Source organism: Monodelphis domestica, chromosome 1 (assembly GCF_027887165.1).
Source record: "Monodelphis domestica isolate mMonDom1 chromosome 1, mMonDom1.pri, whole genome shotgun sequence".
Taxonomy (NCBI): domain Eukaryota; kingdom Metazoa; phylum Chordata; class Mammalia; order Didelphimorphia; family Didelphidae; genus Monodelphis; species Monodelphis domestica.
Genome location: NC_077227.1, coordinates 40,253,964 through 40,273,436, shown reverse-complemented (window position 1 = coordinate 40,273,436; position 19,473 = coordinate 40,253,964). Strand labels below are relative to the sequence as shown.

General features: G+C 35.7%; 1 protein-coding gene across 21 annotated transcripts in view; it reads left to right on the top strand.

The window, feature by feature from the left end:
• CCSER2 (coiled-coil serine rich protein 2) overlaps positions 1-19,473 on the top strand; it is a 190,554-nt gene that overhangs the window by 106,521 nt on the left and 64,560 nt on the right. For all 21 annotated transcript variants that reach the window (XR_008911921.1, XM_007478046.2, XM_056797325.1 and 18 more), the window contains one exon: positions 13,581-13,671. Coding sequence is in view for 20 of the 21 variants with exons in the window: in XM_007478046.2 (XP_007478108.2) it covers positions 13,581-13,671 (91 nt within the window). In the remaining variant the exon portion in view is untranslated. The remainder of the gene's footprint in view (positions 1-13,580; positions 13,672-19,473) is intronic.

The window sequence follows — 19,473 nt, the reverse complement described above, 5'->3', positions numbered from 1 at the left end:
TGCTATTATAGATAGGAGAAATATAGACCAGGTACGTGATTGTTTACCAAAGAACTTTGGTATTATCCATTGTATTTACCAGTACTTTTGTTATATTACTTCATGTTATATTCCTTTATATAACTGAAATCAGTTTGTTATTAGGGTCATAGATTTAAAGATGGAAGAGACTTTAGAGATTATCCAGGCATACTTCCCCCCACCCCCTTACCACATTTAAAAAATAAGGAAACAGATATAGAGAAATTGGATGATTTGCCCAAGGTCATGTACAGAGTAAACATTAGAGCCAGATTTGAATCCAGGTCCTCTGATTCAAGAGCTGGCTTTTCCCACTGTGCCATGTTGCCTCACATTCTTTTGATTTCATTGTGAAAGTGATATCTATCATGTCAGAACAGTATACTTCTTTATAAACAAGTAATACCCTCTACTAAACCCATTATTCTAAAAATAACATATTTAAAATTTGAAGAAAATTTAATGACAGCATGCTCAATCATGATCATGTGAACTAAACTTATTCAGAATATTTAAAATATTATGGGTAACATAGACTGATATTAGTTCTGAGATTAAAAAGTAACTAGAAAGACCTCAAGTATATTACCCTCATATAGGCTCTTCCTTTGATTAAATATAAGCATAATATTGGGAAGAAATTAGGACAACCCATTGGGGCTCTCTTTTCATTAATTTCTTTGTATGCAAAAAGATGCTGCTCTCTGCAGATGTAGGCCCTTGAACAAGAGGCAGGATGGTGCTAGTAGAGCTGAGGCATCTTTCTTCTGAGTAGTAGTTTCCTCTAAAATGAAGAAGTCAGACTAGGTGATTTAAATGGGCTTTTCCATTTTCATCTTCGGAATCTCACAGTCAGGCAATCTCAAAGGTTCCTTTCAGTTCTAGAAGCTCCAAACTTTGATTACCTTTACATACCTTTTTTTTTTAAAGCAGAAAGATAAGAGATACATTCTAAAATTTAATAATGAACTGCTAATATCGAATATTTTCTCCATGTTAAAATGTATATATAAGAGGACATTGGCGCTTCCCTACTTCAGAGGATTTTTACAAATGAAGATTTTTATAAGGGACTTTAAGATTTCTGGAAATAGTGTGGTGGAAAAAATAATTGGATTGGTAATCGAGGTCTTGGCTTTCCCCTTTTTCCCCAATCTAACTGTGTAACCTTTGGTCAGTTATATTATTATCTCAGAGCTCATTTTCATATTCTATAATAGGAATCTTGGATTAATGATCTCTGAAATAGGTCTAAATTCAAAACTTTTTAAATTAGTTGGTAAATTTGAATTTATCTGTGTGTGTGTGTGTATACACACCCACCCATACATACATACATATATATGTCACTATTCAAAAAAAAATACCAGCTAGTTTTTTATATTTTGTTTTTTAAATTGGTTATTAATCTTTTATTGTTGTTGCTGTTTAAGATCTATGATCATATTACTTCTTCTGCTGATGTAGATTAGTGGCTATTTCTTTGTTACTTAGAGTGTGAGAAAGTTAGTTTTAGAGTGCCTTGAGAACACTGACAGATAAAGCTAATTGGCTGTGTTCATACAATATATGGCAGAGACAGAACTGGAACAGGTCTTTCTGAAACTTTCTAAATTAGTGACTCTAAGCTCCAAGGTTGGCTTTTTTATTTCCTGGGACATTAATTCCCATAAAAACAATGACTTGATCTTTATTTTGTATGTTTTGTCTATACTTATGTTTATCATCATGGTGTCTTGAAATATAAGCTTCTTGAGGGCAAGGATAATTTCATTTTAGTCTTTGTATTCCCAGTACCTAGCAACAGTGGATGATAACACATAGATAATTTATTTAGGCATATTTCTTGATAACTACTTATTCATATTATTGGTCAGAATTTATTTAAAGCTTAATTGTCTAGTGAGTACAGAAAGCTTCCACCTTGGTTTAAGCCTCCACTAACTTTTGTCTGGACTATAATAATAGTCTTATATTTGGTTTTTATCCCTCTAGTATCTTTTGTTTCCATTCTCTCTTTACACACTGCTAAATAACCTACCTAAGGCATAAGTTTGACCATCTTGCTTCCTATCTTGAAATGCTTGAGTGACTTTCTGTTGTCTGGAGGATAAAATGCAAACTCCTTACACTGGTATTCGAAGCTTTCTAAAATCTGGCTCCAACCTGTCTTACCAGCCTTTTAATTATAGCTCCAGGTTCTCCTATGCCATGCCTAGAATATTCTCTTTTCTGATCTTTACCTTTCAACATTCTTATCTTTCTTTAAGGATAAGCTGAAATGGGCCCTCCTTCAGGAATCTGCCTGGATTCCTTCAGCTATTAATGCTTTCTCCTTCCTCCAATCTATCTTGCATGTTCACTTACCTGTTATTTCTAGGTAATATCCTCTCATTAAAAGAGAAGTTACTTTTATTCCTCAGTACTTAATTCCTGGTAGGTATTTATTACATATATGTTGGCTTGGATTAAATTGTGAAGTCTTGACTGCCATGCTAAAGAATTTGAACTTTCATACTGAAGATTATAATGATTATTTTTATAGCATTTTAAGGTTTACAAAGCACTTTATGGACATAAACTCATTTGCTCCTCTTAATAACCCTGTGAGTAAGTACTACAGGTATCATTATCCCCATTTTACAGATGAGGAAACTGAGGCTCAAAGAAGTTAAGTGACCAGCCTTTGGTCACACAACTACTAAGTATCAGAGGTGGGATTCGAACCCAGATCTCTACTGACTTCAAATCCAGCGCTCTTTCCACTACACCATGCTGCATTTTATTCAGGTAATAGGGGTCCATCAAAAGGGTTTTGTCCACAGAAAAGTAATAACACTAACTCCATGAATTCATTTCAACAAATATTTACTAAGTATTACAATGTGCCAAGCCTTGAGCATAAAGAATATATTTGATTGCCAGTTGATAAACAGTTATTAAATATTCATTCTGTGCCAGCACAGCAGTGCAGGGAGAGAAGGAAGGAAAGAAGATGAATTAATAAGATAATGCAATTCTCCTTTTAGGCAGTAAGAGAAGGCAATTGGATTGATGGCAGTGAGGATGAAGAGGAGGGGAGGAATGGCAGATAAGTGTGGACTTATTGGCTGATTAAATAGGAGAGGGAAAGTAGGAAAAATTAGAGAGGACAGTATGGTCTGAAGATTCAGAAAGTCTGTCCATGTGCCATATGGTGTCAGTTGTGAACCACTTACTTCAACTTTATGGGCCTCAGTTTCCTCATATATGAAATGAGAAAATTGATAACTTTTAAGGACATTTACAACTCAGATATTCTAGGAGTTTATGTATTAACAATCAAAATTTTTCACACAAAAGAGTGGTGCTATTGACAGAAATTACAAAAATCAGAAGAGCAGGTTGGGGAGAAGGAAATATAAATTCTGTTTTGTTTATGTTGAATTTGAGGATTCAAAAAGGCATCTAGTTTAAGACGAGTGACTGGAGCTTAGGAAAGAGTTCAGGCCTGGAAATTTCTCTTCATTCATATTCAATCAGTTTTTAAATTCTTTGGGGTTTTAAGAGCTATTGAGCATTCTGGTATAGTTTGGGTAGTTTAGATTATTCCAACTCAAATCATTCTTCCTTACTAGTCTATCATGCCAAGAGAAAGGATATATAAGTTCTAACACTTGTATCAATGAAAGCTTGTCATCCTATTCTCAGTAGTCTTCAGAAGCAACACTGTAAGACCCCTGCCAATATTCTGTTTTTCTCCATTGTGAGAATTTGTTAACCTGTAGTTTCTTTTATAAAAAAAGAAATCTTAGAATCTTAGAATCAATATTAGCTCCAAGACAGAAGAGTGGTAAAGTTAGGTAATTGGGGATTAGAGACTTTCCCAGAGTCACACAGGAAGTGCCTAAAGCCATATTTTAAACCAGGACCTCCCCTCTTGAGATCTGGCTCTCTATCTACTGAGCCACTTAACTGCTCCTAAACTGTAATTTCAAGAATTATTGCTTCTCACCTCCCTTTATACTTTCCCCTAGCTATACTAAGAAACTATCCTCAACCATAAGCAAAATTGGGAAATATGTCTCTGGTACAATCTTACTTCTGAGCATGGCATTGAAGTGGTCATTGAACATGAAAGTCAGAAAGACCAGACTTCCAAGTATGTCTTTGCAACAAATTAGCATGCTCTTGGACAAATTATTTTCTTTGAACCAGCCTCTTCACTTTTAGCAGGTTAGTTTGATTCCTACTTGAGTGAGAGTTGGGCTATTAGCTGTTTCCCAATGTATTCTAGCTCTATATTGCCTCTATGAATTCTTGTAGACTCTCTCCCATTTCTATAACATACTTTTTTATCTCTCCTGCTGAAATTTTTACCAGCCAGTACTCCATCCTTTCTACTCCCTTCTGATAGAGATGTTCCTGAATTCTTTATAGGATTTTCTTATAATCCTTCCACGGAAGGGTGGTGTTTTAATGTGTGATCTTTAGTCATCATTCTTTCTGCTCTATTCAGTCCTCTCTGGAGAGTTAATCACCCACTCCTTGTTGTAATAAGTGGGCTCATGTTTTATTTAGCCTAGGGGCAGTTTGATGGTCTCTAGAGCTAGGTTATACTCACCTCTGTTGTATTATTATTATTATTATTATTATTTTGTGGAAACAAGCACAGAGTCCCTAGTTAGGAAAATACCTAATATTTCAGCTGTTTTGCCCTAATTTAATTTTTTGAATATTCCAGTAACCTCTGGACTCTTTTCATTTGAGGAAAGATTAGGATACCAGAAACTTTAAATAAAAAATTGAGCAAAATACATTAATGTCTATTATTGGATAGGTACAAGGAGGGGAAGTTGAGGAAAGGGACCTTTCCTCAGCCTTTGAAGAAATGAGTACAGTCAGTAGCTTCATTCTGAGCTCTTCCTTCAGAGATGTCTGTAGAGACCTCCTGGACCTTAATTTCTCTTTTCTTTGTCAAAGCTTTTCTTTCTTTTTTTTTCTTTCATTTTCTTCTTCAGGTTTCTCCTTTAGTTTTTCCACTTAGTCTCTTATGTTGGTTGTTGACCCTGTACTTCCCAGGCTTTCCAACTAGGTTTGTTAAGTCCCTTATTAGAAGGACTATCAGAGTAGAGGAGGAATATACCCTCTTCATTAATCTGCCTTCTTAGGCTATGTGAGGCATTTTCGGAACTACAGAACATGACTCAAGTCCACCTTCCAGCTTAACCAGAATTAGGTGACTCTTCACCTTAGAACTTTCCTCCCTCATGCCATTGGTGAATTCCTTCTGGTGGCTTTCATTGGGGATAAGCCCAAACCAGCTGTGCTTTATTCTTTCTGTGGCTCTGCTTCTGATTCTATACCCTTAGGCTCCTGAGGTAGGTACATTTTTTCCCTTCCTCCTTCCCTTTTAATGCCCTCTTAGGTCTCATCTCCTATTATATTGTAAGCTCCTTGAGAGCAGGGACCCTGTTTTTTCCTTTCTTTGGAACACCAGGCCTGGAAAACAGAGTACTTAAATACTTGTTGGAACTCCCTGGCATGATTTTGTTCTAACCTGTCTTTCTAACCTCCGCTTTTATTACTCTCTTCAATGTAGTCAAACTGAACCATTTACCAGCTCTTATACCTTCTTCCTTTCATAACTTTGTTCATTCTGATTCCAGCCCTTCTGAAATGTTTTCAGGCTCAAAGTGAATGTTATTTCTTCCTTAAAATATTCTCAGATTTCTCTTTACTTGTTTGAAAATAGGAATAATCTCTTCTTTCTCTGGACTCTCATGTCAAATTCACATATCTTTTATCCATTTATTGTTAGGGTTAGAAAGGCCTTTAATCTTTAATTTTTTTAGGAGTATAATTGAGAAATGCCCTCAGATTTGGGTGTGTACTTCTGATCATTGATCCAATAAATTAAATGAGTCACACACTAGTGGAGTTGGTGGGGTCTTCTTGCTGTATAACAACTTTGCACTCTGTTAACATTGTTGATCTTTTCCTAGCTTGAACATTACCAATTTCTTAATGCTTTAGATGATAACTGTGGATGATAACAATCTTTGATTCCTATAAAGCCTTTGGGTTTATATTTTTCTGTTCAGAAGTTTGTAGTATAGTTATTTCATATGTGCCATCTCCATGTAACTAGATTGTGTACTCCATAAAAAGAAATACCATAAGAAAAACCTTATTTAAGTTATGTCTATAGTACTTTGCAAATAGCAGATGCTTAATAAACATTTAAATTATTAGAGAAATAATCTTTAATTTAATTCTTTACAGTGTTACAGTGTAAATTTACTGCTTTGAGATGATATAAACACTTGGTAATTCAGGTGGTGCTGGGAATGAGTTGTAGTAAACTAAAAATTCTTGTCACCTTAATTCCTCTTATTACTTAAAAGATCTGAAATGAATATATTGGAATATATACCCACTGAAAAAAGGAATTATTTCCTTACTCCATCTGATAACCTGTCTACCCCCTAGGACAAGAGAAAAAGTAGTGATTAACCTTTAGACATGTTGTAAGATTAACTGTCTTGAATAATGATATGTAAAACCTTCCTTATTAGGTACTTGATTGTCCTGAAGCCTTTAACACAATAAAAGTCTGGGTTATCAGGTTTATAGCTTAAGCTGTCATGGCTAATGTGAAAATTCCTAAAACTTTAGAGTTTTACAATTAGAAGATTATTGGATAACTTGGATTTTACTGTACTTAAGGGATTTTTCTGTTGACCTATCTAACCTAAAAGGTGAAGTAGTTCATTTCCTCATTTCTTCTCATTCAGGACCAAGATTGTTTGTTATGATAACATAATATTTGGGTTCCTTTCATTGTTCTTTTTGTTTGCATTATTGTAAATCTATATATTTTTAACTTGTTCTGCTTATTTTACTTTGCATTAATTCATTCAATTTTTCTTGGGTTTTGTTGAATTCTATGATTAATGTTTAATAGCTTTTTCTCCTTTTTTTTACCATGTTTCTTTTATCACAATGATATAACATAATTTATCCATTTCTCCAATTGATAATAAACTCCAGCTACCAATGAAGAAACTTTTTTTCAGAACTCTATCTCTGCTTCCTTCTTTTCTTTCAACTCTTCTGGCACATCCCATTTCATATCTACCCATTCTATTTACTGTGTACTATGGATTGCCTGCTCCATAATTAAAAACCTGATTTTATCTTAAAAATTTACTTTAAAAAATATAACTCTTACCTTCTTTCTTAGAATTGAGTTTTGATGTTAAGTAGAAGAGGAGTAGTAAGGGCTAGGCAATTGGGGTTAAGGGACTTTCTTAGGGTCACATAGCTAGAAATTCTCTGAGCTCAGATTTGAACCCAGGTTATCCACTAAGCCACCTCACTGTCCCTTAAATCTTTTCTTATTCTGTTTTCTAGAACTGTCCCTACTCTTAGCCCCATTAATACTTGATCTTATCTTTGGTCACTTTTTCCATCATTGACTATACTTTTTAAAAAAATATCCCCAATTCATTAATCAAGGGGTTGAAATACTTTTCCCTCCCATTGTCACTTCTATATTTTTCTTCTATTACCATCATTCAGCTAACTTTTTCCTTCTTTGAGGTTCATAATACCTAAATTTATTAACCAGTATAATCCTAGAAGCTATAATCTGGAAACCTCTAGGACCATGTTGGCAAAGTGGTGGCACAGGTGCCAGGGCAGTATGGAGGGGGATGCTTTGTTCCCCATCTCCACAGCACCTGAGGACTTTATTTTTTTTATTTCCAGCTCCCCAATGTCAACACTTCCTCCCTCTGCTGTCTGGGGTAATATGGGGGTGGTGGTGGTGGTGGTGGAAGGGACTCATAGGCAGCTTGAAGATGCAGTTTGGGTACGCAATCACAAAAATGTTCGCCAACACTCCTCCAGGACATCCTCTTTCCTTTCTCAGTGAATTCAGTGCCTGGCTACTAGTGTCTCTTTGTACTTAACTTATGCCCCCATACTAGGAGATTTCAATATATATTTTAATATTTCTTTATGTATATATATATAGAAGCCATATGTGTACGTATATATCTTATTTTTCTAGTTCTAAAGCTCCATTCCCATGCCCATTCTTCTACCTTAGTTGTACACTAGGAATATCTTCAATCTTATTATTCCCTATAATTGTTATAGTTCCATGCTTAAGAATTCTAAAATTCCTTGATTGCTTGAGAATTTATCATTCAGTGGGCACTTATTTTGTTTCTATTTCTTCCACAAAAAATATTTCTGAATATTTTGGCATATGTGTGGAGCCATTGGGGCACATGCCCAGCAATTGAGTCTCTGGGTAAAAGGAATTGAATAGCTAAATCAATATTTTTGCATAATTTCCACCATCCAATTGTTCTCCACAATGGTCAGATTTATTCTCAGCTGTACCAAGAGTGTATCAGCATATTTGTTTTTCTGTATTCTCTCTAACATGACTATTTTGCTCTTTGGTCTTTCTTGACACTATGCTGAGTATTAGGTGATAAGTCAAGATGCTTTAAAATTTTTTTTTGGCTTAGTGTTTGTAGTTTTCCATGTAGTTGTCAAGTATAGGAGGACTTCCTCATCTGTGATTTTGCTTTCCTTGGTTTTAGTCATTAGGGGTCAAATTGTGCTGGAGGTTGGTTTGCAAACTCCAGAAATCTCCTCAATAAGCTCTGGAAATCTGCCTTCAGCAGTGAACTGCCCCCCCCAGTAGAGGTCTTTTCTGCTTCCGCTTTTACTTGTTTTGGGGTGTTTTTTGGGGGGAGTGCAGTGCAGAGAGCCAAGCCAAGCAGCAGGAGCTGGGAATGGGGATATATATGTGGAGATCAAAAGTATTTGTTTATATCTGTGGTTTCAGTCATCTGTGGTAGGACTTGGTATATATCCTATGTGGATATAGTTTGTAATTTTTTTGAGAACTGTGGACATGTATCAGTTGTCTACTTACCTATTAGAGAATGACTCTTGGTCACACATCTGTGTAAATTTCCTATATATCCTGTATATTAAGGCCTCTACCAGAAATTGCTGATGCAAATACTTTTTCCTCATTTGTGTTTCCCTTCTTTTTGGAGGCAGATAGGTAGCCCACTAAATAAAGTGCTAGTTTTAAAGTCAGACATGAGTTCAAATCCAGTCTTGTGTACTTACTGGATTAAAAGGAATCAATTGTTATCTCTTGTAATAGAGGTAAAATGGGAAAGATTTGTGATAAGGTGAAAAGGGTGATAAAGGGAATTCCTTTTCGCCTATCCCCCCTTGCTGCTGTAGAATTCTACAGTTCTTTCCAGTTCATTTCTCTCCAGGGTGTCAAACATTCTTTTACATCTCCCCCTTTTGTCTTTCCATGCGCTTGTCACCTTGACCTCATGGTAATATGTATCTTACTTACCTTTATTCTATTACTATGATATCCTATCCTTAATATTTCCACTTTATACTCCCCCCAAAAAAATATCTTAGCCTAATCTTATCTCTGTCTTATTCCTAAACCTATTTTATGCTAAGATCTGGGTTATGGGAAAATAATTTTAAGTTGGGTGTATAGGTATAAAGTTCTTATACAATGTAACACTTTTAATTTGGTATTGACAGTAATTCTAACAATGTGCACCAATGCTTAAAACTATACAATAACAATATACTATGCAATTATGAAATAAATGTATATTCTATTCCTTATATATTTTATGCTTATTTAAAACATCAATTATGATATATATGTATCTAGTATAATGTCTAGGTATATAGTATTTTTCTTATTTACAATTTGATTCATTCTTTCCCTAAGGCTACCTCTCTGTGTACAGAACTTCCTTTTTCTCCCTAAACTAACTCTGTCCCTGTCTGTTAAGGGTTAATATGTTAATTTCTTCCTATTCTAAATTAAGTCTATTAGTATTTTAGTAATGTATATTATGTACATGTCTGTTTCCTATACAATTATTACATATAATACATACATATTACATGTATACATAAGCTCCTTTTTGAAGTCATCCAAATAAGTTCTTTTTTTTTTTTAACCCTTACCTTCCGTCTTGGAGTCAATACTGTGTATTGGCTCCAAGGCAGAAGAGTGGTAAGGGCTAGGCAATGGGGGTCAAGTGACTTGTCCAGGGTCACACAGCTAGGAAGTGTCTGAGGCCAGATTTGAACCTAGGATCTCCCATCTCTAGGCCTGGCTCTCAATTCACTGAGCCACCCAGCTGCCCCCCTCCCCCCGAAAAGTTCTTAACCCAAGCAATTACCTGAAAAAGGAGTAGCAAAGGTAGTGCAAAGAAGCTAAATGTGCAAGCCAGAGGACTAGGTTCCAAACCTGGGTCTGCTTTTTACTAATTACTTCCTTGGGCTAGTAACTTAATCTTTTCTAGCTCTTAATTTCTCCATGTATAAAATGGACTAGATGATTTCAAAGATCCTTTAAAACTTAACTCCATGATTATAAAATATTTCTATTGCCATAAAGAGAAGTGAATTCCTCTCCTTTTATAAAATAAAGAGATTTATCAATTAATAATTCTTCAAGTATAATTTAAATAGAAGGAAAAATAAGCCAACACTTCATTCAGAGAATTCATTAGCTGTCTAATCTGGTAAACAATCAGCAATTAATTTATAGAAGCATAGGCTTTTGGACTGGAAAGCACATTAGAGGTCATCTTATCCTGACTGTTATTTTATAGATGAGGAAACTCTGCCTAGAGAGATCAGCTTGCTTCAATTTGTACAGATTGTAAGTAGCAAAGTTGGGACTGAATCTTAGGTCTTTGGATTCTAATTCAGAGAACATTTTGTTGTTCTGTGGTCCAATTATTTTCAGACAGGTAACTAGCTCCCCACAAGGTAAGCAGGGAAAAGTAGGCTTAGCTAGGTACATTGAATAGAATTATTCTGATAACCAATATGTACCATCCTTTTAGGAAAATCATTTCCCTCTTTCAGGACATGGACTTTGAAATGCTTTGTCCTTATGCCTGGAATATACTGCTCATACCCCTTAAGGTCCTTTTTGAACTGTGGTACTCAAATTAGAGCACAATTCTGCAGATAACATGATAAAGGTAGAGAACTGTGGAACAACTACCTCCCTATTCCTAGAAGTTCACTCCTTTCTTAATTTATCCTATCACATGAACTGTTTTTGGTTACTAAATCAAACTGCTTATTCATGTTGAATTTGCTGTCCACTACAATTCCTACAACTTTTTCAGAACCATTGCTGTGTAATCATGTCTCCTCTATCTTACACTTGTGAAGCTGGAGTTATTTTGTGCCCTACTGTAAGATTTTACATGTATTTCTATTGAATTACATCTTACATTCAACTCAGTGCTCTAGCCGGTCAGAATCCATCTGTATCCTGACTTTGTTATGCCCTTTGTTAGATATCTTCATAATCAGATATCAAATCCTATCATTTCTAATTTGGTGACATCTCTGTATTATATGTATACCTAGGATTAGGAAAAGAGCTTAGGACATATATTTTGTAGTTTTCATACAGTAGAGCTATGAAGCTGAACTACAACTATCACAAGGTCTGCTTTTTTGTTTGTTTTGAGAGACTGGAGTTTAGATGCTTTCAAAATCAAAGATCACTGACAGTGGTTCAGCAGTCTTACCTGTTGATTTATTAAGGGTAGGTAGGTACTCTTATCATCTTTTAGTTAAGTAGAATGTAATCATTTTCTTGATAACCATTTAAAAATTTTTTTTCCCTAAAGATCATTCTCCTTGTTAGAGAAAACAGAAGCAAAACATTAATTATTAATAGTTTTGTCAAGTCTATCATCTATATCATTCCATTTAACCCAAGAGTCCATTCTATTAGCAGTTTTTTCAGCTATGAGGTAGGCATCTACCTTGTAAGACTTTTGTTAGGATCAGATAAGATAGAGTAATTGTAAAACCTTCCTACAATGCCTGGTACATAGTAGACTCTTAACAAATCTGTCCTCCTTTTCTTCCTCCCTGCCTGCCTCTTCATCATATTCATTGGATTATGGAAAAAAATATATTTTTATTTGCCATTGTTAATTCTATTCATTTTTTACCAAGAACCCTTCATTCCTGTATGTTTGATTCATAATCCAAAAATTTAGATCTGCTTTATAGATATGATCTTCACAATGAGATATTTACATCCCAGAGCCATCTTTTCCTGCTGAAGCTCTTTACCTTCAATTGGCATCAGAGATATTCCTAAAGTCTTTGGTTTCTTGCCAAGGACTTCATAGTCTCTGGCAATTTGGACATAATCTTTGTCTTTCCACGAATCAGTAGGAGTTGGGTTGGGGTTATCTGCTGTGACAAGTTGGGTAGGCTCTTTTACACATCCTGAATGCCTTCCTTTGAAAGACAGCTGTCTCATGTTTGTTTTTGTCCTTTGCTATAGTCCAGCAGGGAGTCATTCACCCATTGCTTTTTATTGTTTGATTTTTTTCAGTCATGTCTGACTCTTCATTATTTTATTTAGAACAAAGACAGTCATTACTTGTATCTTTTTCCTTGATGAGGAGGGGATTTCCTATCCTGTGGGGGACTTATATGACTCTTCAATATTTCCTGGAGCACAAGAAGCTACTTTCCTGTCAGAAGGTCCACCTTTTCCTCTTTGTATGAGTTACTTCATATTTATTATAGATGTAAAATTTAGTTTCACTTTTCTTCAAATCAGATTTTTCCATTTGCCAGCTTATTCAGATTAAGATATTCATTGCATCAGTTTTTTTCTATTCTTTATTTTCATTTTTCAATTATTTTACATACCCTTATCCTTTCTGATAACCTAACAAATAGAGGGGTGTTCCTTTAGTTATTTTACCACCTTTTCTAGAAAGGAAAACAATCTATAATTTGTGCCCCCTAAATAGCCTTTAACCAATCATTGGAAAAATACTAACCCTACTTTTTGTAGATCTAATCAACAATCTTTGTGCCCTCAGAAACTTCTGTCATTATGAGGATTCCCCCCCCCCCATTTCTGCCTTTTAAAATCCCCAACTTCCTTTCAAGTACACTCGGCCATATTTCAAAAAAATTTTTTTTTCTTGTCCTTGTTGTTGCTTTTTCTTCTCTTGAAATTACTCTGTCTTTTTTGGTTTATGCTTTCTACTTACTTTCTACTTTCTATTTACTGAATCCTCTAGAAGAAGGTATGCTTCTAGAGGGTTGGAATTGTTTCCTTCTTATTTTTGTTTCTCTGTCACTTTATACAGTATCTTTCATGTTGTAGGCACTTACACTTTATTTTAGTTGAATTAAAGTGAGACTCTTCTGTTTCTGGATGCTGAGTATTCACTGTGACCACCTGCTTCCCACCATTTCCAGAATTTTATAAAGCCTTCTCTTAATCCATTATATTAGAGGAAAAATATTAGGAAGTATCAAATAGAGCAAGAAAGGGTTATAAACCAAGCATTTATGTTGATGAAATCACTTCTAGCTATGTTTTAGCCTTGAGCAAGTGTCAGTCTGTGTTGCTGTTTTTACAAATTTGATGTCTTCCAAATTCTTTTGGAACAGTTCATGGTGTTTTCCTTACTTCTCTTCATCTGTGTTTGTAGGATATCCTGAACAATCTTGACTCATGTGACCTTGAAGATGATGATCTCATGCTTGATGTGGACCTGCCTGAGGATGCACCTCTTGAAAATGGTTAGTGGAGAAAATGATACTATTCAAGAACTGTTTGAGGACCATATTAATATTCTAAAGCTGATAAATTGTCTATGATATTTTTCTATTTTCCTGGGAACATTTTTAATGACTATAGCATTATCTTGACTGTAATGGAATATTAATTCAAAATCTCCCCTTTCCCTTTTATCAGCACCCCTTTTTTTTGCTTGGAGTTATGACTTCATGATAATGAGGAATTCTTTGGTAGTAGGACAGTCTTTCATCTGGATTAAGATCTGTAGCCTTTTTTAATATAGTTTTAGAGAATTGTCTCAAGCACAAGAGATTTAGGGACTTCAGTTATCATACCAGCAGTAATGTATCAAAGGCAGGATTTTAGACCAGATTTCTTCCTTCCATGATCATCCCTCTGCCCATTGTTATGATGCTTCACTAATATTTTCCTTAAGGATAAAAAAAATTTTTGTGTGTTTTATAAACACAATGTGGACTGCATTTGGACCACTGAATCTTTGTTCTCTAAATTAGGCAGCAGGGTGACACAGCACACTGGGCCTGGATACAAGAAAATCTGAGTTCACATCCAACCTTAAACACTTACTAGCTGTGTGACCCTGGGCAAATCACTTAACTTTTGTCTGCCTTAACTGTATAAATGGGGATCATGTTAGTACCTCTTTCATTTTGTGATTATCACATAATATTTGCAAAGAGTAAGCACTTAATAATTGCTTGTTCTCTTCATCCCTCTTCCCACACATTAGAGACTAATAAGTAGGGTGTGACTCAGTCCTTTTTATTTGCAAATATAGTTACTTTACTTTGAAATCTATTTTGACCTGTGTAATCCATGGTGTTTATATGGCAATGATACTGAGTTTTAAAATTGCAGAGGATTGAAGCTCACCAGGCTATGAAGACATTTTCCTTAGTTTCTATGGAAAAAAACCCTTTCAAGTCTGAGTACCTCAATGGGGGAAGGGGTGGAATTTGAGGTGGAATGGGAGGTAGTTGTCTAAGAACATAGTTTTATTCCCTTTGGACCCATTTAGGAATTGAGCTTAGGCAGGTCCCCCTAGTGAGCTCCAGGTCCCCTATTGAGGTCTCATTAGATAAAGCCTAATTGGATAAAGCATAGGAAAGAATTGAGACATATGAATAGCCTAGAATGTTGGTAATCTGGTTAGTAAATACCACATTCAAGAAAAAGATTATTAGTCAGAAGTGTGAGGAAGCCCTCTAATCTATACAAAGGAACAGATAGGATGGAGATTTGGTGGCCAAAGAGAGGAATACCACCTATCAGATATGAAGAAAGTTCAAGGAATAAGGTTTTAACTTGATGAAAAGTTTTATACTATCATTAGCGTGTTGGATTTTTAAAACCATATCTTCTGTATTAAGATCAATATTAAGTATAAGTTTCATGGCAAAAGAGCAATAAGGGTTAACATACTTGCCTAGGGTCACACAGCTAAGAAATGTCTGAGGTCAAATTTGAATCCAGGACCATCCACCTCCAGGCCTTACTTTCTACCCACTGAGCCCCCTTCCTGTCCCTACCATGTTGGGTTTCAAGTCCCAAGGATCATATGAGAGAAAAAATATACAGAAATAGAGTAGACAGAGAGCTGGTCTTAGGTTTAGTTCCCATTTTGAGATGCCACTTAGTTGGATGCTGAGGGGCTGGAGTACTTTGTTACTCACTGTTCTGTATTGAGGCTTACAGTCTGGATTGGGTTAATTCCTAAGGAGGGAGCCTTCCTCTAATAAGGGGAAGGAGGGTTAGGCTGATTAAGTTCCTTAGGTGCTTTGTGGAACAGTTCAATCCAGTCTTGAAAAAGTGTGTGTGTGAGCTTAATAAAGTTTCTCAGAGTAAAATAAGAATCAGGTTTGGGACAGGTAATTCCTACATAAGGAACTCACAAGTGTGCATTAACAGACTAGGAATTCAGTAAAACATCTGTTACATTAAGACATAATTGTTGCTAGAAATTACTTTGTAATTACTGATTAGACATTTTAGATTTTGCCTTGACTCTGCACCATCCCTTTATCCAAAGCTGACCTCCTCTGAGCTTCATGTTCAGCCCCTTCCCTAGTCAATAACTCTTCTGTGTGCCCCGGCTGCAACCAAATTACACCCATTAACCCCCCCACCCAGACTTTTCAAATTCATAGTCAGGTTTGAACATATAGTTTGTGATTGTTATTAAGTTACCTGCTCAGCAAAAGATACACAAAGAGGCAGCCCAGCCCAAAGCTTAGCCTTGCCTTGGTAAGGCTATGTGCTATAAAGTCAAGATAGGACAATGAGGCCAGCCACCCCCACTTTCCTTAACTGCAGACCCAATCCCCGAATAAACCTGCTTATTACAGGAAAGTAAGAGGCATAGGGGTGACTCGATCACTTTTATATGCCCATTGAATGATCATCTGTCTCAAGAGCCAATCAGAGGACTGGCTCATCTAATATTGTAAACTCTTTAGTGACAAATTGAATGTGGCTAGAGAAGTTGATCCAAAAGCTCCTACCAGAACCAAGGACTTCTCTGACATGCTTTATGGAATGATCTCTATAGGTCCATCCAGCCTGTTATACAGAAAACTAATGGAAGGAGAGGAGGAAGCATCCAGAATCAAGGTCATAGACTAATTGATGTTAGCAAAGTAGCCCGTTTGACTATCTTTGGGATATAGAGGTGTCTGTGATCATTCACAACATGTGACTTGTGAAACACTTTGGAAACTGAAGGGAGCTGGGTCATTTTTAAAAACTCTTACCTTATGTCTTAGTGTCAAGTCTCAGGCAGAAGAGCAGCAAGGGCTAGGCAATAGGGGTTTACTGACTTGCCCAGGGTCATACAGCTAGTGAGTGTCTGACATCAGATTTAAGCCCAGGACCTCTCAACTCCAGGCCTGGCACTCTATCCACTGTGTTACCTAAGTGTTCCTAGAGCTTTGTCATTTTGCTTCTATAAAACATTTGATTTATGCCACAAATTGGCAAATTATAGAGCTGAGAGAGGAAAAAGTTAGGTCGAAATCCACGATTACCCCTATGCTTAGATTTGTGCTTTATATTGTTTGGATTTTTGAATTTATTAAGACTTCTTTAGTTCTGTAGCAAGTTAAAAAAAATCTTGTATGAGCTAACTTGCATATTTTGGATCTGTGATCTCCCTTCAGTTTAGAGACTGAAATTTTCAAAAAAAATTTCAAATTTTCAAAAAAAAAAATTTCAATTTCTCAAAAAAACTCCCTCTAAAATTCCTGAATATTGTTGATTCATTATGTTTGCCTTCAGCAAAATACTACTTCTCATCTAAAGGCAATCAGAATAGTACATCAGCATCAGACTCTTAAGAATTAAGAGACCTTGGAGATCACTTAGTTTAATTTGCCTTTCGAGTTTCTCTTATAATTAACAGGGAACTCTCTGTCTCCCAGTATGCTCATTTACATGTTGAGACAGTAGTTATTGTAAGAAAGTACTGTTGTATATTGAACTGAATCCTGCCTCCTTTTGGTGTTCTATTCAGTGGTATTAGTTTTGTCTATTGAAAGTTCTGTCTATCCATTCATACATTAGAACCCTTCATATATTTGAATACAATTATCATTTCCCATGCTCTGAGTCCTCCCACGTTTTCTCTTCTATGGTTTAAGCATCTTTTGTTTTTCAAACATACTTTTACTTCAGGGTCTTTATTATGCCCATATTCTGATCAATTTCTTGATAGATTTCAGTGATTTTTCGTTTTAAAATCCACTGGCAGCTAGATGGCGCAGTGGATCTCAAGTAAGGAAAACTGACTCAGAAGGAGTTCAAATCAGACTTCAGACACTTATTAACTGTATGGCACCGGGCATGTCACCTAACCATTGTCTGCCTCAGTTTCTTCTTCTGTTAAATGTGTATAATAAAAGTACATGCCTCCTTTATTGTAAGGATAAAATGATATTTGAAAAATGCTATGCAAACATTAAAGTGCTATATGAATGCTAGTTATTATCAAAAATAATAAAAAAGGAAATCTCTTTCATACCTCAAGTCACATTTGCCTAACTGCATTAGGAACCTACTTTGTTACCCATCCTTAGCATGTTTTTGTTTTTTGATTTTTATTTTCCTGATTACATGTAATAATAATTTTCAACATTCATTTTCCTAATTTGTAAGATCCAAATTGTCTCTCTCCCTCCCCCTTTCAGCGATGGCAGGCAATTTGATCTGGGTTATACATATATTATCAGCTTAGCATGTTTTTGTATAGAAATCTGAGCCCATGTTATTTATTGCTGCCTTTTTTTTTCTTGTGAATATTTGAGCATCTTCTGCTGTTTTTCCTTTTAAATTATAGTTGCTTCCTATGGTATTTTACAGGGTGATTAATCCTTGGAATTGGTGTTAAATACTTATTGAGCTGGTGGTTGACAGTTCCCTTTCACTTTCTTTTCCCTTTAAAGTTTTAGAGGCATATAAATTTCTAGAATGACACATTTTTTTTTTTTGCCAAAACTTAATATACAATCTTTCTAAGAGTCTCTCAGTCCTGTGTATTAAGTTGGATTCTGAAAATCCAAATCCTATTCAGAAAGGCCTCCATCTTTTTCTTCTTTAAAAAAAAAAATTAAACCCTTACCATCTGCCTTGGAAATATTGGTTCCAAGGCAGAAGTGTGTTAAGGGCTAGGTAATGGGGGTCAAGTGATTTGCCCAGGGTCACACAGCTGGGAAGTGTCTGAGGTCAGATTTGAACCTAGGACCTCCCTTCTCTAGGTCTGATTCTCAATCCACTGAGCTGCCCCCAAGAATTACATATTCTGACAGTTTTGCCAAAGAATATCAAGTGGGCCAGTTTCTTTGGAATGTAGAACATGTGAAATAAGTCTAGAAAATTAGTTTATATTTAGAATGTAAAGGATTTTAAATGCCAGTTAGAAGATTTCATACTGTATACTAGAGGCAATAGGGGATTGTGTTAAAGTTTCTTGAACAGAGACCTGGCCTAATCACAACTGTCCCTTAGGAATTATATCAATTTGACAGCTTTGTGGAGGGGAGACTGACAAGTTGTTACAGTAGCTCAAAAATGATGGAATCCTGAATTCCAATGATGGCTGTGTGGATGAAGAAAAAGAGAGTTAAATCTGGCAAGTTTGGCCATTGTGAGAATATGGTTGATTAAGAAGAATCATGAATGACTAGAGGTGTAAATCTGCATGACTAAAAGGGGAGGGGCCTGTAGAAGAAATAGAAACTAGAAGGGAGAGAAAGTGGTTTAGGTAGAAAAATAGTGAATTCTATTGTGAATATGTTGATTTTGAGGTGCTTGTTGGATAGCTGCTAAAGATATCCATCAGATGTTTGGTGAAGTGTCTCAGGAGAGAAGAGGGCAGGATGTATACAGTTGGGAGTTTTCTGGATGGACATAAAGAGTTGAAACTGTGGAAACTGATGAGATTATTGAGAGAATATGTAGAGCCAAGGGGGCCTATGTAAAAACCTTGAATTTTAACTACATGCGGAAGTGACATTAGGATGATAATTTTTCAGAGAAGTCTGTGAAGGAGTGGTCAGATATGTAGAAGAAGAACTAGGAGAAATGTCATAAATACCGAGAAATACAAGAAAGGTTGATCAATAGTGTCACATAATATGGAGAGTTGAAGAATAAGAACATAGAAAAAGCTATTAGATTTAGCAATAAAGAAATCTTTGATAACTTTTGAGAAAGCGGTTTCATTGAAAAGTGAAGTTAGAAGCTAGACTGGGTGGGAGTGGAGTGTCTGTGAGATGAAGAAGTGGAACAAG